At 49.7% G+C, this 24,641-nt stretch overlaps 1 protein-coding gene across 1 annotated transcript; it reads left to right on the top strand.

Annotated features, from left to right (window-relative positions):
* The first annotated feature begins 241 nt into the window (after positions 1-241).
* LOC116986645 (repetitive proline-rich cell wall protein 2-like) lies at positions 242-949 on the top strand. Its single transcript, XM_033042219.1, has one exon. The coding sequence runs from the start codon at positions 242-244 to the stop codon at positions 947-949; it is 708 nt and encodes a 235-aa protein (XP_032898110.1).
* The last annotated feature ends 23,692 nt before the right edge of the window (positions 950-24,641 follow it).

Genomic DNA, 24,641 nt, shown 5'->3' with positions numbered 1-24,641 from the left:
TCATTCAGGAGCTGCACCTGGACACCATTTCCACAGGTGTGGTTTCCAGAAGTACCGGAAGTGTCCCTGACTTCCCACATCCTGCAGGAGATACACACTGCACCAACTTGCCGGACATCTCTTCAATGGACAAAAACATCACAGCTTTCGAACCAAGTGTAGTCTCCTCGCCTCAGTCTCCCGCCAAAGACTCACGACTTTACTCACCAAGGCAGTTCACCTCAGCAAGGCCACTCCCATTATGGCCACTCTCCACAAGGCCACGCCCATTGAGACCACTCCCAGCATGGCCACTCCCAATGAGGCCACTCCCATCATGGCCACTCCCATCGAGGCCACTCCCAATGAGGCCACTCCCAATGAGGCCACTCCCATCATGGCCACTCCCATCATGGCCACTCCCATCATGGCCACTCCCAATGAGGCCACTCCCATCATGGCCACTCCCAATGAGGCCACTCCCATCATGGCCACTCCCAATGAGGCCACTCCCAATGAGGCCACTCCCATCATGGCCACTCCCATCATGGCCACTCCCAGCACGGCCACTCCCATCATGGCCACTCCCATCATGGCCACTCCCAATGAGGCCACTCCCAGCACAGCCACTCCCAATGAGGCCACTCCCATCATGGCCACTCCCATCGAGGCCACTCCCAATGAGGCCACTCCCATCATGGCCACTCCCATCGAGGCCACTCCCAATGAGGCCACTCCCAATGAGGCCACTCCCATCATGGCCACTCCCATCGAGGCCACTCCCAATGAGGCCACTCCCAATGAGGCCACTCCCATCATGGCCACTCCCAGCACGGCCACTCCCATCATGGCCACTCCCAGCACGGCCACTCCCAATGAGGCCACTCCCAGCACGGCCACTCCCATCATGGCCACTCCCATCATGGCCACTCCCAATGAGGCCACTCCCAGCACAGCCACTCCCAATTAGGCCACTCCCATCACGGCCACTCCCAATGAGGCTACTCCCATCACGGCCACTCCCAGCAAGGCCACTCCCATCATGGCCACTCCCATCATGGCCACTCCCAATGAGGCCACTCCCATCATGGCCACTCCTATCATGGCCACTCCCATCATGGCCACTCCCATCACGGCCACTCCCAATTAGGCCACTCCCATCACGGCCACTCCCAATGAGGCTACTCCCATCACGGCCACTCCCAATTAGGCCACTCCCATCATGGCCACTCCCATCGTGGCCACTCCCATCGAGGCCACTCCCATCGAGGCCACTCCCATCATGGCCACTCCCATCACGGCCACTCCCAATGAGGCTACTCCCATCACGGCCACTCCCAATTAGGCCACTCCCATCATGGCCACTCCCATCGTGGCCACTCCCATCGTGGCCACTCCCATCGAGGCCACTCCCATCATGGCCACTCCCATCATGGCCACTCCCATCACGGCCACTCCCAATGAGGCCACTCCCATCACGGCCACTCAGCTACATCTGCACTTGTTTTTAATCTCTCACCTGATGAACTACTTCAGGGTTAATTAGTAAATTACCTGAACCTGGGTCTTTAAACTGTCTTTCCCTGTGACTCACCTTCTTTCTCACGGACTTTCAAGCCAATAGTCCCTTCTCTCTCCGCTCTGCTCACTGCTTCTCCGAGCTCCAGGTAAGGACCTGTCCTTTATTAGGGTTCAGTGAGATTTATTTTTGCATACAGTTCAGTGAAATTATTAAGAAATCCTCAATGCTGACTCCCAGGTGATAGATGTGGGATTGATTCAGGAACTGGGCTGCCCAGCAGAAACAGGAACAGAGCGAGATGATTTGGCCCATCAGGTCCACTCAGAAGGTACACAAAATTGCTGGGGAAACTCAGCGGGTGCAGCAGCATCTATGGAGCGAAGGAAATAGGCGACGTTTTGGGCCGAAACCCTTCTTCAGACTGACCACTCAGACATTCAAATGCGTCTGTGGATAGAGGTTTAGCTTAGGAGGGAACTGCAGATGCTGGTTTTGGTCCCCTAATTTGAGGAAGGACACTCTTGCTATTGAGGGAGTGCAGCGTAGGTTTACAAGGTCAATTCCCGGGATGGTGGGACTGTCATATGCTGAGAGAATGGAGCGGCTGGGCTTGTACACTCTGGAGTTTAGAAGGATGAGAGGAGATCTCATTGAAACATATAAGATTATTCCCCTACTCTGGGCAAGAGACTCTGTGCCTCAAGGTAGATTATTGATTAGTACGGGTGTCAGAGGGTTATGGGGAGAAGGCAGGAGAATGGGGCTAGGAGGGAGCGGCAGATGAGCCATGATTGAATGGTGGAGTAGACTTGATGGGCCGAATGGCCTCGTCCTGCTCCTGTCGCCTGTGAGCTTGTCGGTGCGAAATGCTGCGTGTGAAACGAGGTGGATGCGCCCAGACGTGGACGGGGAGAGAATGATATTCACCGCGGCAACTGTCTAATGGAGTACGGGAGTACCCAGGGAGAGGGGGCGCAGGTTGCGGGACAGTAAAGTCATCTCTCTGCCTGATAAATCACCGCACAAATCACACACACTCCTCCCCAGGGTGAAGCCGTGCCGAGAATGGAACATGCAGTTTTAACCAGCCCTGACTATAAATCATCGTGGCTGTGTACATGACTGGAATTCACAGCGAGTTTAGCCACAGTGTTAACCCTTTCTCAGTCTTTAGACTTGAGATATTCCAAATCAACGTGTGTCCAAGCCCTTAACAAAGATTGTTAAGGGTTTGGACACGCTAGAGGCAGGAAACATGTTCCCGATGTTGGGGGAGTCCAGGACCAGGGGCCACACACAGTTTGAGAATAAGGAGTAAGCCATTTAGAACGGAGATGACGAAACACTTTTTCTCACAGAGAGTGGTGAGTCTGTGGAATTCTCTGCCTCAGAGGGCGGTGGAGGCAGGTTCTCTAGATGCTTTCAAGAGAGAGCTAGATAGGGCTTTTAAAGATAGCGGAGTCAGGGGATATGGGGAGGAGGCAGGAACGGGGTATTGATTGGGGATGATCAGCCATGATCACATTGAATGGCGGTGCTGGCTCGAAGGGCCGAATGGCCTCCTCCTGCATCTATTGTCTGTGTCTCTGTTTCTTTGTTTCTATAACTGATGGAGTCCAACACCGTGACTGCGTGACATACAGCAGCGGATTCTGTAACTCCTTTGAAAGCATAAATTAATAATCATCTTTCAGGATATTAAAACTGACAACTAACCCACTGGAGATTGTAACCAGTTTTTGTTTCATTTGTGCTTCTTCTGGCTGTTGTGAGAAAATGTTGATCAGCAGGAATTTGATGTCGGTCCGAAGATGCCTCTAGCCCAGAGTGAGTCAGTGGTGAATGTGGCTGCTAATTCAGGTCTGTCGTGGGAGATAGGATCCTGCAGTGCTGGCTCAAAGGGCCGAATGGCCTACCCCTGCACCTATTGTCTAAACCACACATCACTTCCTCTGCTCACCAATACCAGTGTACTATTGTGTGGGTCTAGTGTAGCTGGCATGGGCAAGTTGGGCCGAATGGCCTACCCCTGCACCTATTGTCTAAACCACACATCGCTTCCTCTGCTCACCAACACTAGTGTACTATTGTGTGGGTCTAGTGTAGCTGGGACATGTTGGCCGGCGTGGGCAAGTTGGGCCAAAGGGCCTAATGAACCACCGCGGCCTAAAAATCCATCAGGCGAGCGAATGAAATACTCGGAGAAAAGGAGAAAGAGATGCCGCGCGCGCGCAGGCTTTGAACCTGGTGAGACGCAGGACTCGCCCCACAGAGCCCAGTCCCTCCACGCACTAGTCTCCCAACACCTGCAGGGTGGTTACTAAGATGGCTGATCCGTGGGCGGTTGCTGCAGGGGCCTGATCAGCCCCGGCTGGGTCACCTGGGCGAGGGTGTCTGATGTTGTGAGACCCGATGAACCCCAGGTCACATCACACGAGGAAGCGTCCCAGCGCTTCTAGAAGATGTATGTTTTTCACAAACTAAAAACTAAAAGACGCCAACTACAGGAAACATGTCTGCGGGATCTCAAAGCCCACAAGTTCACTCAAACCTCCACTTCTCTTTCTTCTTACATCTGAAGCAACGGTTTAGGGATATTTTTACTGCCTGGTTTATAAATTAGAGGGAATCATGGCAAGTTTAATTAATGGTGGAGGGAGCCGTGTAATCATGTTAGGAGTTTGAAAATGCTGATTACTTTTCAAAGCATTCATTTATAGATCAGAGTTAGAAGAGAGGAGGGCATGTCCTGCTACCACACACTCTGCTCACTGAACCTCTGTGTTAATTAGCACTGCTGAGCACTTGGAAGCAGGAATCACAAGGAGAGCTTGCACCATAATTACGACCAACTGCAGAGGTTGACAAAGCCAGGGCTGCAATTTGTAAAATAGTTCCAAGGTGAGGAGCAGGTCTGAGACAAAAGGAACGGCAGAGGTTATGGGAAGAAGGCAGGAGAATGCGGGCAGTTGAGAAGGAGAGATAGATCAGCCATTTTAAGAATAAGGGGTAAGTCATTTAGAACTGAGGCGAGGAAACACTTTTTCTCACAGAGTTGTGAATCTGTGGAATTCTCTGTCTCGGAGGGCGGTGGAGGCAGGTTCTCTGGATGCTTTCAAGAGAGAGCTAGATAGGGCTCTTAAAGAAAGCGGAGTCAGGGGATATGGGGAGAAGGCAGGAACGGGGTACTGATTGGGGATGATCAGCCATGATCACATTGAATGGCGGTGCTGGCTCGAAGGGCCGAATGGCCTACTCCTGCGCCTATTGCCAATTGTCTATTGCCTGAATGGGGGAGTAGACTTGATGGGCCGATTGGCCTTATTCTGCTCCTAGAATTTATCAGCTTATGCTGGTTTACGAAATAAGGCACAAGGTGCTGGAGTAACTCAGCGGGTCAGGCAGCATCTGTGGAGAACATGGATAGGTGACGTTTCACAGAGTGCTGGAGTAACTCAGCGGGTCAGGCAGCATCTGTGGAGAACATGGATAGGTGACGTTTCACAGAGTGCTGGAGTAACTCAGCGGGTCAGGCAGCATCTGTGGAGAACATGGATAGACACATAGTGCTGGAGTAACTTATTGATCCGTTTTGTAGAGGTCAACACTCTATGGCAGCTGGTTTGTCTGCTGAACTGCCCGAATGACTGCAGATGCTGGAAAATCGAAGGTAGACAAAAGTGCTGGAGAAACTCAGCGGGTGCAGCAGCATCTATGGAGCGAAGGAAATAGGCGATGTTTCGGGCCGAAACCAAGGGTGAAGGAAATGGGAAATAGGTAACGTTTCGGGCCGAAACCCAAAGGGTTTCGGGCCGAAACCCAAAGGGTTTCGGCCCGAAACGTTGCCTATTTCCTCCGCTCCATAGATGCTGCTGCACCCGCTGAGTTTCTCCAGCATTTTTGTCTACCTTCGATTTTCCCGCATCTGCAGTTCCTTCTTAAACAGGCTAAAATAGCTCGGGTCATTGGGAGAGGCCCAACGCTCTTTAAAATCTTTTTCCTGCCGAGTCCCTCTGCCAACTATTGCCCTGCCGTCTAATTGGAGAGGAAAAAATAGAAGCGAGTGTGGTGTTTCATCGACTTTGAATCCAACGCAAAAGAAAAACATAGTGTGTAATGAAGCAATCCCTTCCAGAATGCCCTGGGGTCCATGACTGATCTCTTTGCTGTTTCAGACTTGCCTCTTGCAGTTTTGTTCAGTGCCTGGCGGAGGCTGTTCGTCTGCAGATCAGCCAATCCAACATTACTTGGCATGTTTCGAAGCCCCATTTTGCCCAATTCCAATACGCTGTCTATTTTCACCGGGACAACTTCCCCTGTCCTAATGATTGTGGAACAAAGTCTCAATCCATCCCAAAGATAAGCATAAAGTGCTGGAGTAGCTCAGTGGGTCAGGCAGCATCTCTGGAGAAAACCAATGGGTTTGACGTTTAGGATTAGGAAAAGGGGAGATGCAACGAGACCTGGGTGTCATGATACACCAGTCATTGAAAGTAGGCATGCAGGTGCAGCAGGCAGTGAAGAAAGCCAATGCTATGTTAGCATTCATAGCAAAAGGATTTGAGTATAATAGCAGGGAGGTTCTACTGCAGTTGTACAGGGTCTTGGTGAGACCACACTTGGAGTATTGCGTATAATTTTGGTCTCCTAATCTGAGGAAGGACATTCTTGCCATAGAGGGAGTACAGAGAAGGTTCACCAGACTGATTCCTGGGATGTCAGGACTTTCATATGCAGAAAGACTGGATAGACTCGGTTTGTACTCGCTAGAATTTAGATTGAGGGGGGATCTTGTAGAAACTTACAAAATTCTTAAGGGGTTGGACAGGCTAGATGCAGGAAGATTATTCCCGATGTTTGAGAAGTCCAGAACTAGGGGTCACAGTTTAAGGATAAGAGGGAAGTCTTTTAGGACTGAGATGAGAAAAACATTTTTCACAATGAGAATGGTGAATCTGTGGAATTCTCTGCCACAGAAGGTAGTTGAGGCCAGTTCATTGGCTATATTTAAGAGGGAGTTGGATGTGGCCCTTGTGGCTAAAGGGATCAGGGGGTATGGAGAGAAGGCAGGTACAGGATACTGAGTTGGATGATCAGCCATGATCATATTGAATGGCGGTGCAGGCTCGAAGGGCCGAATGGCCTACTCCTGCACCTATTGTCTATGTTTCTATATTTCGAAGCGTAAATCCAGCCCCATTTTGCCCAATTCCAGTGCAGCCACTTTCACCGGGACAACTTCCCCAGTCCTAATGATTGTGGAACAAAGTCTCAATCCATCCCAAAGATAAGCATAAAGTGCTGGAGTAACTCAGTGGGTCAGGCAGCATCTCTGGGGAAAACCAATGGGTGTGACGTTTCGGGTTGAGACCCTTCCTTGCATCTACAGTTCCTTCCCACACACTCAATCAATTGATCCCAGACTTATATTAGGTAGACAAACGTGCAGGAGAAACTCAGCGGGTGCGGCAGCATCGATGGAGCGGATGAAATAGATGCTGCAGCAGTCTTGTATTAGATTGCTTGCTTCAGGCTACATAGGGTTGTGCAGTGGTGCAGCAGGTAGAACTGCTGCCTCGCAGCTCCTGACCATGGGTGCTGTCTGTACGGAGTGTGCACGTTCTCCCTGTGACCGCGTGGGTTTCCTCCGGGCGCTGCGGTTTCTCCCACATCCCAAAGACATGCAGGTTTATAGGTTAATTGGCTTCAGTAAACTGTCCCTGGAGTGTAGGATAGACCTCGTGTACGGGGTGATCGCCAGTCAGCATGGACTCGACGGGCTGAAGGGCCTGTTTCCGTGCTATATTCCTAAAGTCCAGAGTCGAGAATTGAATACTTTGTCACATGTGACAAGTCTCAGTGAAATTCATTGCTTGCACAGATGAGGTATGCAAATAGGCACCAATAAAGGGCCCTTAGACAATAGACAACAGGTGCAGGAGTAGGCCATTCGACCCTTCGAGCCAGCACCGCCATTCAATGTGATCATAGCTGGTCATCCCCAATCAGTACCCCGTTCCTGCCTTCTCCCCATATCCACAGACTCCGCTATCTTTAAGAGCCCTATCTAGCTCTCTCTTGAAAGCATCCAGAGAACCTGCCTCCACCGCCCTCTGAGGCAGAGAATTCCACAGACTCACCACTCTCTGTGAGAAAAAGTGTTTCCTCGTCTCCTTTCTAAATGGCTTACCCCTTATTCTTAAACTGTGCGTGGCCCCTGGTTCTGGACTCCCCCAACATCGGGAACATGTTTCCTGCCTCTAGCGTGTCCACGCCCTTAACAATCTTATATGTCTCAATGAGATGCCCTCTCATCCTTCTAAACTCCAGAGTGTACAAGCCCAGCCGCTCCATTCTCTTACAAAGATAGAGTATCTGTGCCGGGTCCACCTTCGTTTCTCCTCCCTGGCAGTGGCCTCCTCACTTCCGCCTGGTCCGTCCTCCTCCGACAGTCGGTCAGCGCCAGCATTGACATCCGTGCCGCCGACTCCGGCCAATCCCACGCTGCAGACTTGAATGGAGAATTGTGGACGCAGCCCAGACCATCACGCACACAAACCAGCCTCCCTTCCATCGACTCCATCTACACCTCACGCTGCCTCGGCAAGGCCAGCAGCATCATCAAGGACCAGTCTCACCCCCCCGGTCACTCCCTCTTCTCCCCCTCTCCCCCATCGGGCAAGAGGTACAGAAGTGTGAAAACGAACACACGCACACCTCCAGATTCAGGGACAGTATCTTCCCGGGTACGCAGAAATGCTGGAGAAACTCAGCGGGTGCAGCAGCATCTATGGAGCGAAGGAAATGCGCAACGTTTCGGGACGAAACCCTTCTTCAGACTGAAACTAGTTCGCTGGAACGGGCCGAAACCAAGGGCGAAGGAAATAGGAAATAGGTAACGTTTCGGGCCGAAACCCGGAAGGGTTCGGGCCGAAACCCGGAAGGGTTTCGGCCCGAAACGTTGCCTATTTCCTTCGCTCCATAGATGCTGCTGCACCCGCTGAGTTTCTCCAGCATTTTTGTCTACCTTCGATTTTCCAGCATCTGCAGTTCCTTCTTAAACACAGTTTCTTCCCAGCTGTTATCAGGCAACTGAACCATCCTATCACCAACTAGAGAGCGGTCCTGACCTCCCATCTACCTCATTGGAGACCCTCGGGCTATCTTTAATCGGACTTGACTGGACTTTACCTTGCACTAAACATTATTCCCAGTATCCTGTATCTGTACTGTGGACCGCTCGATTGTAATCATGCACACTCTCCCCGCTGACTGGCTAGCACGCATCAAAAAAGCTTTTCACTGTACCTCGGTACACGTGACGATAAACTAAACTGAATGAATGTGTGGGAAGGAACTGCAGATGCTGGTTTACAGGGAAGATGGACAGAAAATGCTGGAGTAACTCAGCGGGACAGGCAGCATCCCTGGACAGAACGGTGTGAATGTTTGTCCCCATTCTTCTGACCCACTGAGTCACTCCAGCATCACGTGCCAAGGTCTCAGTGAGATTCTTTAAACTTTTCATTTTTTTAAATAAATCACCTACTTATTTTAATTGGCGAGAAGAGCTGGCGTTACGACACTGTATCTGATTTTGTTTTGGTTTTTTTTTGCGAGGTGTTGCTTTTTCTGCCTCACCCCGCCATCACTCTCTCCCCTTCCCTCCTCCCACTCAGACTCCCACAACTCTCTCCCTCCCCCGCCCTGCTCTGCCTTCAATGCGGCAGAGTTTCAATAGCTCTAACCCAGTGTGTGGGAGAAGGCAGCATTACGATCCTGTGGGGAAGGGGTGGGCGGACTGCCTTAGCTGCCGAGCTCGCTGCTTGAGTCCCAGTTCAATCGCACGTGGGCAGCGCCAACGTGTAAACAGCGGAACGACAACATTATGTCATCTCGAACGATCAATAGGCGGATCAATAAGCACAGTCTGGAAACTGGGGCCCTTTGATCCAACATGCCCCCCCCCATCTACACTAGTCCCATCTGCCCGCGTTTGGCCCTCTAAACATTTCCTCTCCATGAACCTGTCTTTTAAATGTTGTGATAGTTCCTGCCTCAATTACAACAGACAATAGGTGCAGGAGTAGGCCATTCGGCCCTTCGAGCCAGCACCGCCATTCAATGTGATCATGGCTGATCATCCCCAACCAGTATTTAAGAAGGAACTGCAGATGCTGGAAAATCGAAGGTAGACAAAAGTGCTGGAGAAACTCAGCGGGTGCAGCAGAATCTATGGAGCGAAGGAAATAGGCAACGTTTCGGGACGAAACCCTTCGGGGAAATAGGTAACGGAACGGGCCGAAACCAAGGGAGAAGGAAATAGGAAATAGGTAACGTTTCAGGCCGAAACCCTTCCGGGTTTCGGCCCGAAACGTTGCCTATTTCCTTCGCTCCATAGATGCTGCTGCACCCGCTGAGTTTCTCCAGCACTTTTGTCTATCCCCAATCAGTACCCCTGTTCCTGCCTTCTCCCCATATCCCCTGACTCCGCTATCTTTAAGAGCCCTATCTAGCTCTCTCTTGAAAGTATCCACTCCCTTCTGAGGCAGAGAATTCCACAGATTCACAAGTCTCTGGATGAAAAAGTTTTTCCTCGTCTCCAATCTAAATGGCGTGCCCCTTATTCTTAACAACCTCCTCCGGCAGCTCGTTCCATACACCCACCGCCCTCTTTGTGGAAAAAGTTGCCCCTCGGGTTCCTAGTAAACCTTTCCCCTCTCGCATTAGACCTATGTTCCCTGGTTGGTGATTCACCTAATCTGGGTAAAAGACTCGTGTGTGTTCACACTAATTTGTCCAGCGATCCCCGCACACTGACACGATCGCACACGATCACACGCACAAGATTGCACACGCACACGAACGCACACGCACATGAACGCACACACACACACGAACACACAGCAATTTACAATTTTTACTGAAGCCAATTAACCTGCAAACCTGCACGTCTTTGGAGTGTGGGAGGAAACCGGAGCACCCGGAGAAAACCCCCACAGGTCACGGGGAGAACGTACAAACTCCGTACAGACAGCACCCGAGGTCAGGATCGAACCCGGGTCTCTGGCGCTGCATACTCCAAGGCATCGGCTCTAACGCTGCGCCACCATGACCGCCATCTGTGGCAAATAATCCCCACAGATTCACCACCCTGTGATTCATCATTCGCTCGGAGTGTGTGGAAGAGACCAGGCCAGCAGTGATCACCCACCTTCAATAGCTCTTGAGAAACTGGAGGTGAGCCACTTGCAAGAATCGCTTCAAGTTCCCAAACCCTCCCACTCATCACCTTCTGTGAAGGTTCTACAAGGGAGATTGTTGCCAGGTCTCGAGGGTCGGAGCTACAGGGGAAGGTTGAGCAGGCTGGGACTCTAATTTCTTCAGAATTCTTCTCCAACTCGGCCACATTTAGCCCATTGAATACTAAATATCCTGGACACTGAGGACCCGAAACGTCACCCCTTCCTTCTCTCAAGAGATGCTGCCTGACCCGCTGAGTTACTCCACCGCCCTTTGCCTCAGAGGCCGGTTCTCTGGATACTTTCAAGAGAGCTAGATAGGGCTCTTAAAGATAGCGAAGTCAGGGGATATGTGGAGAAGGCAGGAACGGGGTACTGATTGTGGATGATCAGCCATGATCACATTGAATGGCGGTGCTGGCTCGAAGGGCCGAATGGCCTACTCCTGCACCTATTGTCCAGTATTTTGTGTCTATGTTCAGTTCCAGTTTAGTTTATTGTCACGTGTACCGAGGTACAGCGAAAAGCTACTGTTGCGTGCTAAACCAGTCAGCTGAAAGACAATACATGATTCCAATCGATCCATTTATAGTGTGTGAATACATGATAAGGGAATAACATTAGGGCAGGGTAACGCACACCTCCAGATTCAGGGACAGTTTCTTCCCAGCTGTTATCAGGCAACTGAACCATCCTACCACAACCAGAGAGCAGCGCTGAACTACTATCTACCTCATTGGAGACCCTCAGACTATCCTTGATCGGACTTTGCTGGCTTTACCTTGCACTAAACATTATCCCCCTCATCGTGTATCTGTACACGATGATTATTAATTATACGGGTTATTAATAATCAGAGTTTTGTCCGAGCCAGGTTTAATAGCCTGATGGCTGTGGGGAAGTAGCTATTCCTGAACCTGGTCGTTGCAGTCTTCAGGCTCCTGTACCTTCTACCTGAAGGTAGCGGGGAGATGAGTGTGTGGCCAGGATGGTGTGGGTCTTTGATGATACTGCCAGCCTTTTTGAGGCAGTGACTGCGATAAATCCCCTCGATGGAAGGAAGGTCAGAGCCGATGATGGACTGGGCAGTGTTTACTACTTTTTGTAGTCTCTTCCGCTCCTGGGCGCTCAAGTTGCCGAACCAAGCCACGATGCAACCGGTCAGCATGCTCTCTACTGTGCACCTGTAGAAGTTAGAGAGAGTCTTCCTTGACAATCCGACTCTCCGTAATCTTCTCAGGAAGTAGAGCAGCTTTTCACTGTACCTCGGTACATGTGACAATAAGCTGAGACTGATCTCAGTGACTCCCACACGCTGTGGGAACAGCAAAGAGATTTCTCTTCAATATTTGCTTTACAACCAGTACTTTTATAACGAGGTCTGACACCAAAACTACCACCCTAAACTTGTTTTTTCAAGATTGCCTTTTAACTCTTGTGTCGCCATGGTTACGGCAACAATCTAAATGCTGGTGATTTTTTTTTCTCTCTCTCATCCGTAAGCATCAACTGGTTTCCACATCAGAACAGACATCCAACTGCACGGGTTCCTTCTGACAAAGACGTATTTTGAGAATTAAATTATCAAAGGGAACTTTATTGCACCTGCACAGTGCAAGCCGTTCTTTTTATCTCTTACCCACATCGCTAAACCCTCCAGCGACTGCTTTACAGATTCCTGTTCAGTTTGCTTCTGATAACTCCAAGGGATTAGGGCTTTAAGACTCTATCCCCCTACTCCCAGTTCCTCTGTCTACGCCGCATCTGCTTCCAAGATGAGGTGTTACATACTAGTACATTCGAGATGTCCTCATTCTTTAGGGAACGGGGGTTCCCCTCTCCCATCGCTGATGAGGCCCTCGCTTGTGTCTCCTCGGTACCCCGCAGCTCCGCCCTTGCTCCCCCTCCCCCTTAGTCACAACGGAGACAGAGTCCCCCTCGTTCTTACCTCACACCCCACCAGCCGTCGCATACCACTCCGAAATTTCCGCCACCTCCAATGTAGATCCCAACACTGGCCACATTTTCCCATCTCCACCCCTTTCCACCTTCCGCAGAGACCGTTCCCTCCGCAACTCGTCCCTTCCCACCCAAACCACCCCCTCCCCAGGTGCCTTCCACTGCAACCGCAGAAGATGCAACACCTGTCCCTATACCTCCTCCCTCGACTCTGTCCAGGGACCCCGACAGTCCTTTCAGGTGAGGCAGAGGTTCACTTGCACCTCCTCCAACCTCATCCACTGTCTCCGCTGTTCAAGATGTGGACTCTTATACATCGGCGAGACCAAAGGCAGACTGGGCGATCGTTTCACGGAACACCTTCGCTCACCCCACCTGAACCAACCTGATCTCCCGGTTGCCAAACACTTTAATTCTCCTTCCCATTCCCACACTGACCTTTCTGTCCTAGGTCTCCTCCATTGTCAGAGTGAGGCTAAACGCAAATTGGAGGAACAGCATTTCATATTTCGCTTGGGCAGCTTACAGCCCAGTGGTATGAACGTTGATTTCTCTCACTTCAGGAAGCCCCGGCATTCCCTCTCTCTCCATCCCTCCCCCACCCAAGTCGCACCAGCTTCTCGTTCTCACCCAACAAACAGCGAACAACGGCCTGTTTCCTTTATCATAGTTACTTTTGTGCAAATCTTTCATTCATTGTTCTTTATCTCTCCACATCATCGTCTATATCTCTCGTTTCCCTTATACCTAGTAGAAGGGGCTAGACCCGAAACGTCACCCATTCCTTCTCTCCAGAGATGCTGCCTGACCTGCTGAGTTACTCCAGCATTTTGTGTCTATCTGCTGTTTAAACCAGCACCTTCCTTCTTCCACACTCAAAGGGATTAGATGGTTTCAAGCAGCTCCTTTGATCACACGGGTTATGAAGTCGTATGAAGAAAGATTCCAAACGTATAGAAGATATAATCAAGTACAGAGATGTGAATGAATGATGTAAGGTGGCCGACTCTCTCACTCCCAAATAAGGGACAAAAGGTCAAAATGCGGGACACATTCCCCACGGCGGTTCGTTGACCGACTGGGCCGTGTCTGGGTGAATGATGAGTTGGCCCCGGGTGCTGGACTGCACACAAAGCCCAGCCGGCGGGGCCAGCTGAGGAGTTTTGGCCCGGGGGCCGCGCGCAAAGTCCGGCGCCCCGTCCAACTCATGAACCGATGATCGGCCGTGAGAAGGAGGGGTGGTGGTGGTGGTGTCGGCGGTCAGCGAAGGTCCGAAGGTCGGACAGCTGGCCGGGCTGTCGACTGACCGACGGGGCCACGGGCGAGGCGCTGCTGCTGCTGCTGCTGCTGCACTCCATGGGCTGCACTACATCGGGACGGGTGAGGCGAGTCCGACTCGACAGTCCCCTCGACCCGAGTAGTAGCGGTCAAATACAGGACAAGGGCGGTCCCGTACGGGGCAAACCAATTTAGCCCAAAATATGGGATGTCCCGGCTAATACATAGAAACATAGACAATAGGTGCAGGAGTAGGCCATTCGGCCCTTCGAGCCTGCACCGCCATTCAATATGATCATGGCTGATCATCCAACTCAGTATCCTGTACCTGCCTTCTCTCCATACCCCCTGATCCCTTTAGCCACAAGGGCCACATCTAACTCCCTCTTAAATATAGCCAATGAACTGGCCTCAACTACCTTCTGTGGCAGAGAATTCCACAGATTCACCACTCTCTGTGTGAAAAATGTTTTCCTTATCTCGGTCCTAAAAGATTTCCCCCTTATCCTTAAGCTGTGACCCCTAGTTCTGGACTTCCCCAACATCGGGAACAATCTTCCTGCATCTAGCCTGTCCAACCCCTTAAGAATTTTGTAAGTTTCTATAAGATCCCCCCTCAATCTTCTAAATTCTAGCGTGTACAAGCCGAGTCTATCCAGTCTTTCTTCATATGAAAGTCCTGCCATCCCAGGAATCAGTCTGGTGAACCTTCTCTGTACTCCCTCTATGGCAAGGATGTCTTTCCTCAGATTAGGAATACGGGGCAGTTGGCAACACTAGAAGAATGCCATCAATCCACACATAGGATGGACCTCCAGTTTATCTTGTCCTGATTTGCAGACGCTTAATATCAGTCTCAGTGGGACAGAAGTCCTCCAGCAGCCAGCTCCAGACTCGAGCACCACCACCAAATGTAGACCCTCACAACACAGTGTAGAGATACAGCGCGGAAACAGGCCCTTCGGCCCACCGAGTCCGTGCCGAACACCCCGTACACAAGCACTATCCCGCACACACTCGGGACAATTTACAATTTACCTACAACACGACACATCTTTGGAGTTCGGGAGGAAACCGGAGCACCTGGAGAAAACCCACCCAGGTCACGGGAAGAACGTGCAAACTCCGCACAGACAGCGCCCGTAGTCGGGATCGAACCCGGGTCCCAGCAGCTCTACCGCTGAGCCGCCGAGCGTCTAAATCACCCACACCCAAGCCAATTACTGATTTGGAGTGTCGCAATCCGATGTTTCAGGATTCCGTTCTAACCATGTTAACAGGATGTGGAGTTCATTGTCAAAATATTTCTAGCAAATAAAACTCGTTTGTGAGTTTTATTTATTCTCTGGTGTGCTATTAGTGAGGTCTGACATTGAGAACAGTGTGGTGTCACACGCCATGTTCCCAGCCAATAACTCTAATTGCCTGAAGGCTTGCCGGGTCAGTCACATCCCCTCCGAGTCTGAATAACCTCGCAAACATTGCTCCAAATTGTCCATCCGTTGAATGTACCGCCATCATCATCTGTAACTGGAACAGCTCTTTAGTCTTTTCGTTTTCATCTCTCGCTGAGAACTTACTGACTCCCAGTTCCACAATACAAGCAGATGCAAGAGAGCCAAGAGTACAGTTTAGTTTAGAGATACAGCGCGGAATACTGGCCCCCTCGTCCCACTGAGTCCACGCCGACCAGCGATCCCCGCACACTAATGCCCCTGTCCCACTTAGGAAACCTGAACGGAAACCTCTGGAGACTTTGCGCCCCACCCAAGGTTTCCGTGCGGTTCCCGGAGGTTGCAGGTGGTTGCCGGAGGTTGCAGGTAGTGGAAGCAGGTAGGGAGACTGACAAAAACCTCCGGGAACCGCACGGAAACCTTGGGTGGGGCACAAAGTCTCCAGAGGTTTCCGTTCAGGTCTCCTAAGTGGGACAGGGGCATTACATGTCTGAAGAAGGGTTTCGTCCCGAAACGTCGCCTATTTCCTTCGCTCCATAGATGCTGCTGCACCCGCTGAGTTTCTCCAGCACTTTTGTCTACCTGCCATTCAATCATGGCTGGTCTATCTCTCCCTCTTAACCCCATTCTCCTGCCTTCTCCCCATAACCCATTATTACTAATCAAGTACCAATCAAGAATCTATTTATTTATTTGTTTAAGAAGGAACTGCAGATGCTGGAAAATCGAAGGTACACAAAAATGCTGGCGAAACTCAGCGGGTGCAGCAGCATCTATGGAGCGAAGGAAATAGGCAACGTTTCGGGCCGAAACCCTTCTTCAGACTGAATCTATTTATCTCTGCCTAAAAAAATCTCCACTGACCTGGCCACCACAGCCGTCTGTGGCAAAGAATTCCACAGATTCACCACCCTCTGACAGAAGAAATTCCTCCCCTTCTCCTTCCTGACGGATCGTCCTTTAATTCTGAGGCATCTTACAGATGTGGCCTGACCTTTTGAGTACATCCAACATTACTCAAGAATGCACCATTCTTGACCCAAGTCGAAGCAAAGAATTTGGATGGTTGCGAGGATATGTAACTCTTGGACTAAAAATATCTGCGGAAAATCCTGTAATCCATCATTGTCAGTTTTAATTTCATGGAAGTGATTAATCTGGCAGTGGAAATGCTCTCGTTATCTCCAGAATGTTTGCTGGAAAAGAAAGTGTCTGAATCTTGTGAGCCCATTGAGTTCCTCTGGCACTTTATGTCCTTTTTTTTTGAAAACCAGCAACCAGGTTCGATGCTGACCTCGGGTGCTGTCTGTGTGGAGTTTGCACATTCTCCCTGTGGACCATGTGGGTTTTCTCCAGGTGCTACAGTTTCCTCCCACATCCCAAAGACGTGCGTATTTGTCGCTTCATTGGCCCCTAGTGTGTAGGATGCAGAAGACCCAGAGTGCTGGAGTAACTCAGCGGGTCAGGCAGCATCTGTGGAGAACATGGATAGGTGACGTTTCACAGAGTGCTGGAGTAACTCAGCGGGTCAGGCAGCATCTGTGGAGAACATGGATAGGTGACGTTTCACAGAGTGCTGGAGTAACTCAGCGGGTCAGGCAGCATCTGTGGAGAACATGGATAGGTGACGTTTCACAGAGTGCTGGAGTAACTCAGCGGGTCAGGCAGCATCTGTGGGGAATATCGGGACTTCAGATTATAACTTCTGTGGTTCAATTGTGTGTTATTTGTCAGCTATGCAACTGCACAGCTAAATTATTTTTGCATATATTACACATACCGGCACCACCATTATTGGTGCCATTGTTCAAAGTCCAGAGTCCATTTGGCCCGTGTGCTCGATGTACTGGAGCAGCCCCCGTGAACCCACGTCCCTCTCCTCGCCCAAGCCTGGGGTCACCTCCTGCACCCCGGTTCCCCACCAGCGGAAACATCCTCTCCCGATCTACTAAATGTATGTGAAGCACTTTGAGTCTGCCTCGTGTATGAAATGTGCTATATAAATAAAGTTGCCTTGCCTTGCCTAAATTTACTAAACTCCGCACAGGCAGTTGTCGGGATCGAACCCGGGTCCCTGGCGTCGCGAGACGGCAACTCCACCTCCGCGCCACCGTGCCGCGCTAGATCTGATCTGAGTTTTGATCTGGGTCCACACACAATAAAGCCACAGCAACTGTATGACGTGGCGGGAATTTACAACCTACACGTGGTGTTTCCGCCCTGTTTCGACTAATGCAATCAACTCGACTTGCGCGCACACAGATCAAATAGAACAAGTTGCCCAACAACTTTAGGCTGTGCACGCCACATGGAAGAAGAAGAAGAACTGTATAATAATAATAATAATAATAATGGATGGGATTTATATAGCGCCTTTCTAATACTCGAGGCGCTTTACATCGCATTATTCATTCACTCCTCAGTCACACTCGGTGGTGGTAAGCTACTTCTGTAGCCACAGCTGCCCTGGGGCAGACTGACGGAAGCGTGGCTGCCAATCTGCGCCTATGGCCCCTCCGACCACCACCAATCACTCACACACATTCACACACAGGCAAAGGTGGGTGAAGTGTCTTGCCCAAGGACACAACGACAGTATGCACTCCAAGCGGGATTCGAACCGGCCACCTTCCGGTCGCCAGCCGAACACTTAGCCAGAGCGTTTTTCCACGACATGGACACCATTCATTGATTTATTACAAGGATAGTATGGCACAACACAACTTTGGATTTAAATCTAATTACGGGTTGGGTGAGGTGGGTGGGGAGTGATGTGAGGCAGGTATATCACCACTTTTCTCGCTTTTCTTTTTCTTTTTTCATTCCTCTCTTTCTTTCATTTATCCACTTTGGCCGTCTAGGGGTTCTATCCTTGCACATCTCACTTTTTCTCTCTCTTGCTTTGTCTCCTTTTTCTTCTAATTAATAATAATAATAATTTACTCTATTTCGGACTCGAGGTCCAGTCAAGGGGCAACGTTACATTAAAAAAATGCATTGCATATTAAAAATATATCAAAAAGTACATATAAAATCTTAGTATACCACAGAAGGTAGTTGAGGCCACAGTTCATTGACTATATTTAAGAGGGAGTTAGATGTGGCCCTTGTGGCTAAAGGGATCAGGGGGTATGGAGACAAGGCAGGTGCAGGATACTGAGTTGGATGATCAGCCATGATCATATTGAATGGCGGTGCAGGCTCGAAGGGCCGAATGGCCTACTCCTGCACCTATTTTCTATGTTTCTATAACCCATCATCAATTTTCAATTGGCAACCCCAGAAACATAATGTCAGGAGGTAATTAAATGAACTTTTACAGATAAAAGCAAGACTGCCAAATTGTTTAAAATGTTGGTGCAACTGTGGTTTAGTCACACAGGGATCATCTGATCTGTCCAAGGTGGACTGGAGGGTTAAGAGTTTAGAGATACAGCGTGAAAACAGGCCCTTCGGCCCACCGAGTCTGCGCCGACCAGCGATCCCCCCCCCCCCCCCCGCACACTAACAGTTTCATACACGCTAGGGACAATTTACAACTTTGCCGAAGCCAATAGTCCTGCAAACCTGTACGTCTTTGGGACGTGGGAGGAAAACGGAGCACCCGGGGAATAAATCACGCTGCCACAGGGAGAACGTGCAAACTCCGTACAGACAGCGCCCATATGTTTCTATGTTTCTATGAATTAAAATCCAGAATAAAAGAATGATCAATGTCCTACAACGGGGTGGAAGATTGCAACCTTCACGTGGTCCGCCCTGTTTCGACGAATGCAATCAACTCGACGTGCACACACGGAAGATCAAATAGAACAAGTTGTCCACGCTGTGCACGTCACACGGAAGAAGAAGACTGTCCTACAGAGAGGCAACGATACCAGTGTCCCCACAACTGGGATTGGTAGCGTGTAGCGCTAAACCTTATGTTTTACAAGGCCACAATAATTACATCATTCAAAGCTAAAAAGTTAAAAAGAAATTGGGGGGGGAAAAGAAAAACAAAAAAACAAACTGTATAACAAGGGAGGAGAAACTGTAGTGGTCTCGTTCCACTGCCAGTAACTTGGTTTCCAGTTCAATGGAATCGGCTGCCACCTGCCAAAAACATAGCAGCCACACAAAAGGACATTTGTTCTCAATGGCTTGGAAATCATCCTGAAAGACTGAGTTAATGCATGCTTGGCTTCTCTGGGGAATGTCCAACAGCTCAACAGTAACACAGTCATTTGCTCTTTGACCTTCACAAACGTCACGTCCCAGCCAGATTTTAAAAAGGCGACTTGAAAAACTAACAACATATCTAACGAATGCGACCTAAAGGGCCTGTCCCACGGGCATGCGACTCCATGCGGCAAGCGCGACCTAACGTGGTCGCTTGAGCCGTACGGCCTCGCGGGGCCGTATGGAAAGTCTCTCTACGAGGGAGTCCTCCCCCTTTACATCGGGGACCTGGGGTGGAGAGTGTTGCACAGAGCCGTGGCCTGTAATAGTTATTTGAGCCGGTTCACGGACTCTTCCCCTGCTTGTCATTTCTGCGGTGAGGAAGAGACCGTGTTCCATGTGTACATAGAGTGTGAGAGGTTGCAGCCACTGTTCGAATATCTGAAAGGGCTGCTCCTCAAGTTTTGGATAAATTTTAGTCCAACGCTATTAATTTATGGGCACCCGGTGCAGAGGGGGGATGGATGGGAGGGAGGAGGGGGTCTCCCTGTCGGTCTGCTCCTAGGCCTGGCCAAGATGGCCGTTCGCGGGTCCAGGCAGCGGGCAGTCGATGGCCACACAACGGTCGCCTGCCTGCCCCTTTTCCGGGGTTACGTCCGAGCTCGCGTGTCCCTAGAAAAGGAACACGCGGTGTCCATGGGGACTGGGGAGGCCTTCTCTTCTGTGCATGCTGGTCACCACAGGAGGTTGAATATATTATCGATAAAAATGTTAATATTTTAATTTGATAATTTTGTTTAAGTGTTTTTTAAATTGCTTGAGCTTTTTCCGGGTCTACGTCCGTGCCCGCCTGTCCCTGGAGAGGGAACACGCGGTGTCCATGAGGACTTTGGAGGCCTTCCGTGAATGCTGGTCGCCGTTGGAGGTCGAGTGTTTTGTTGATAAAGTTGACGTTATATTAATTTGATGATCGTTTGTTTGTAAACTGTCAACATAGGCAGTCTTTGATTGTGTTAACACTCTGTGTTTATTTTTATTTTTTGAACAAAAGTAGTTTCATTAAAAAAAGGAGCCGTATGGAGTTGTGCGGAGCTGGTCCCGACATCGCGCGGGGCTCCGAAAAACTGACCGTGTTCAAACATTCCTCAACGCCGTACGCAGCGCCTCGACGGGCATACGCAGCTGTCTTGACGCCGTACGTCACGCTCGAACTTCCCGCGGACTTCGCTCGAACTCCACGTCACTCACTCGACCTCCGCGCAGCCCCCGCTTCCGGTTTGGTCACGCTCGCCGCATGCAGGTCGCATGCTCGTGGGACAGGCCCTTTAAGGTGGGACGAGTGTAGCTGGGACATGATGTTTAAGAAGGAACTGCAGATGCTGGAAAATTGAAGGTAGACAAAAGCGCTGGAGAGACTCAGCGGGTGCAGCAGCATCTATGGAGCGAAGGAAATAGGCAACGTTTCGGGCCGAAACCCTTCTTCAGACTGGCTAGTTTAAGGATAGTTTAAAACTGGCGGGGGGGGGGGGGGGGGGGGGTGATAATCAAAGAGTTAAGAAGTGGCCACAAAGAGTGTGAGTGTGGAATTCTCTGCCTCAGAGGGCGGTGGAGGCCGGTTCTCTGGATGCTTTCAAGAGAGAGCTAGATAGGGCTCTTAAAAATAGCAGGAACATGGAACATTAAACATTGATAACAAAACACCATTGATTAAACATGTGAATTAAATAAAATATCAGAGCAAAGGGAGGCTACAGATTTTTAGTTATTTTTTAGAGCTACTACTCGTTGAAAAAAGCTGTTTTTTTATGTCTGGCTGTGGCAGCTTTGACAGTCCGGAGTCGCCTTCCAGAGGGAAGTGATTCAAAGAGTTTGTGGCCAGGGTGAGAGGGGTCAGAGATGATCTTGCCCGCTCGCTTCCTGGCCCTTGCAGTGTACAGTTCATCAATGGAGGGAAGGTTGCAGCCAATAACCTTCTCTGCTGATCGGACGATTCGCTGCAGCCTCCAGGTGTCGTGCTTGGTGGCCGAGCCAAACCAGACCATGATGGAGAAGGTGAGAACAGACTCTACGATGGCAGTATAGAATTGGACCATCATTGCCTGTTGCAGATTGTGTTTCCTCAGCTGCCGCAGGAAGTACATCCTCTCTTGTGACTTTTTGACTGTGGAGTTGATGGTAGCCCCCCCACTTAAGGTCCTTGGAGATGATGGTTCCCAGGAACTTAAAAGACTCCACAGATGTGACTGTGGTGTTGTTGATGGTGAGTGGGGGGAGGGGAGGGGGAGCTCTCCTAAAGCTTTGGTGATACGTATATATTTCCACCAGCTCTACCTGGGCAGTTGCTACCTGTCCGAGTCTGCTGATCCCAAGTGACCACCTGGTCTCCCAACATCCTTCTTGTGATATATCGCGACAAGGAACTGCAGATGCCGTTTCACACCGAAGGTAGACACAAAGTGCTGGAGTGACTCAGTAGCTGTATCGCCCAGCAACGAAACAGTAAATGGAAGTGTCTTATGCAAGGGAGCTGTGGAACCAGCAGTAACTGGAGCAAAGTACATGTGGATAAGTGATGAGCTGTGTAGGATTAAAGCAGACTTGCTCTCACAAGGGAAGGGACAATATTTCAAAGAGGCTGCGGAGATCCCACTGACAGCCGGGCGCTGCCACTCTACTGTAGGTCACACAGCAAGCGAGGCGTGAGTGTGTGGGATGGAACTGCAGATGCTGGTTTACGCCGGAGAGAGACACAAAGTGCTGGAGTAACTCAGTGACGAAACGGGTGACGTTTCGGGTTGAGAGTCTGAAGAAGGGTATAGACCCGAGTCACCCATTCCTTCCATCCAGATTCAGATCCAGATTCAATTTTAATTGTCATTGTCAGTGTACAATACAGAGACAACGAAATGCATTCCAGAGATGCTGCCTGTCCCGCTGAGTCACTCCAGCTCCGTGCGTCTATCTTCTCTTGTTACATTTTCAGTATGGCTGTATGGTCATTCCAATATCACTGTACCTGAATTGGTACACATGACAATAAAAGACCTTTGAACCCTTTGGTGTGTGTCTCTGTCTGTGTGTCTCTGTGTGTGTGTGTGTGTCTGTCTGTGTGTGTGTGTCTCTGTCTGTGTGTGTCTCTGTCTGTGTGTCTGTGTGTGTGTGTGTGTGTGTCTCTGTCTGTGTGTGTCTCTGTCTGTGTGTCTGTCTGTGTGTGTCTGTGTGTGTCTCTGTCTGTGTGTGTCTCTGTCTGTGTGTGTGTGTGTGTGTCCCTGTCTGTGTGTGTCTGTGTGTGTCTCTGTCTGTGTGTGTCTCTGTCTGTGTGTGTCTGTGTGTGTGTGTCTCTGTCTGTGTGTGTCTCTGACTGTGTGTCTCTGTGTGTGTGTGTCTCTGTCTGTCTGTGTGTGTGTGTGTGTGTGTGTGTGTGTGTGTGTGTGTCTGTGTGTCTGTCTGTGTGTGTGTCTGTCTGTGTGTCTGTGTGTCTGTCTGCCTGCCTGCCTGTCTGTCTGTCTGTCTGTCTGTCTGTCTGTCAATTTTATTTTTATAGCTCATTTAAAAACAACTCTCGTTGACCAAAGTGCTTTACAGTTAGCGCAGGTACTAACGTGCTACAAACAGTGGTACACAGATCATTTTTCACACAGAGAGTGGTGAATCTGTTGAATTCTCTGCCACAGAAGGTAGTTGAGGCCACAGTTCATTGGCTATATTTAAGAGGGAGTTAGATGTGGCCCTTGTGGCTAAAGGGATCAGGGGGTATGGAGAGAAGGCAGGTACAGGGTACTGAGTTGGATGATCAGCCATGATCATATTAAATGGCGGTGCAGGCTCGAAGGGCCGAATGGCCTACTCCTGCACCTATTGTCTATGTTTCTATGTTTCTATCAACAATAGATACATAAATAAATACACACAGCGAGCGCTCCCTCAGAGGACCTCAAGAAAGGCTTGAGAGTAGAAATAAGTTTTCAGTCTCGACTGAAAAGAGTTGATAGTTGATGGAGGGGGCTGTTCTGATGGGATGAGGGATGCTGTTCCACAGTCTAGGCGTACATATCCATATGTCTCAGCCAACATATACACACACTGAATTAATGGCCTAATACCCAATGTCAGCTCTCTATTGACTGACAGAAAGGAATTTGTTTAAAGTCCTTATCTCCACTTTAAACAAGCAACCATTTGCTCTGGGACTATTCCAATAGTTTTCCTTGTAAAGGCACAACTATTCTCTCTACAACCAACTCGTCACCTCTCATTGCACGGAACACCAATGGTGGTCAACGTGTTTTCCTTCAATCGTTTTGCCAAATATCACATGAGCTGTAGCGGTAGAGTTGCTGCCTCTCATCATTTTATATATTTAGATTAGATTCGTTTATTGGCATTTCGGTCTGAACGAAATTTTGTTTCCCTGCAGTCGTACAAATAATTTAAAAAAATGACAAAAACGACACAATCAAGACAAATTGGCAGGGGTGCTGAGGAAGAGGATTTCTTGGAATGTATGCGGGATAGTTATCTAAATCAACATGTAGAGGAACCAACGAGAGAGCAGGCTATTTTAGACTGGGTAATGAGGAAGGGTTAGTTAGCAGTCTTGTTGTACGTGCCCCCTTGGGCAAGAGTGACCATAATATGGTTGAGTTCTTCATTAGGATGGAGAGTGACATTGTTAATTCAGAAACAATGGTTCTGAACTTAAAGAAAGGTAACTTTGAGGGTATGAGACGTGAATTGGCCAAGATTGACTGGCAATTAATTCTAAAAGGGTTGACGGTGGATATGCAATGGAAGACATTTAAAGACTGCATGGATGAACTACAAAAATTGTTCATTACAGTTTGGTAAAAGAATAAATCAGGGAAGGTAGTACATCCGTGGATAACAAGGGAAATCAGGGATAGTATCAAAGCGAAGGATAATGCGTACAAATTAGCCAGAAAAAGCAGCATACCGGAGGACTGGGAGAAATTCAGAGACCAGCAGAGGAGGACAAAGGGCTTAATTAGGAAAGGAAAAATAGATTATGAAAGAAAACTGGCAGGG

This window comes from Amblyraja radiata, chromosome 24 (genome assembly GCF_010909765.2).
Source record: "Amblyraja radiata isolate CabotCenter1 chromosome 24, sAmbRad1.1.pri, whole genome shotgun sequence".
Classification (NCBI taxonomy): domain Eukaryota; kingdom Metazoa; phylum Chordata; class Chondrichthyes; order Rajiformes; family Rajidae; genus Amblyraja; species Amblyraja radiata.
The sequence above is the reverse complement of the archived record's forward strand: the minus strand, read 5'-3'. Positions and strand labels throughout refer to the sequence as shown.

What these genes read in the sequence shown, in the direction of transcription:
- LOC116986645 (XM_033042219.1), top strand. Translation starts at nt 242, where the DNA reads ATGGCCACTCTCCACAAGGCCACGCCCATTGAGACCACTCCCAGCATG.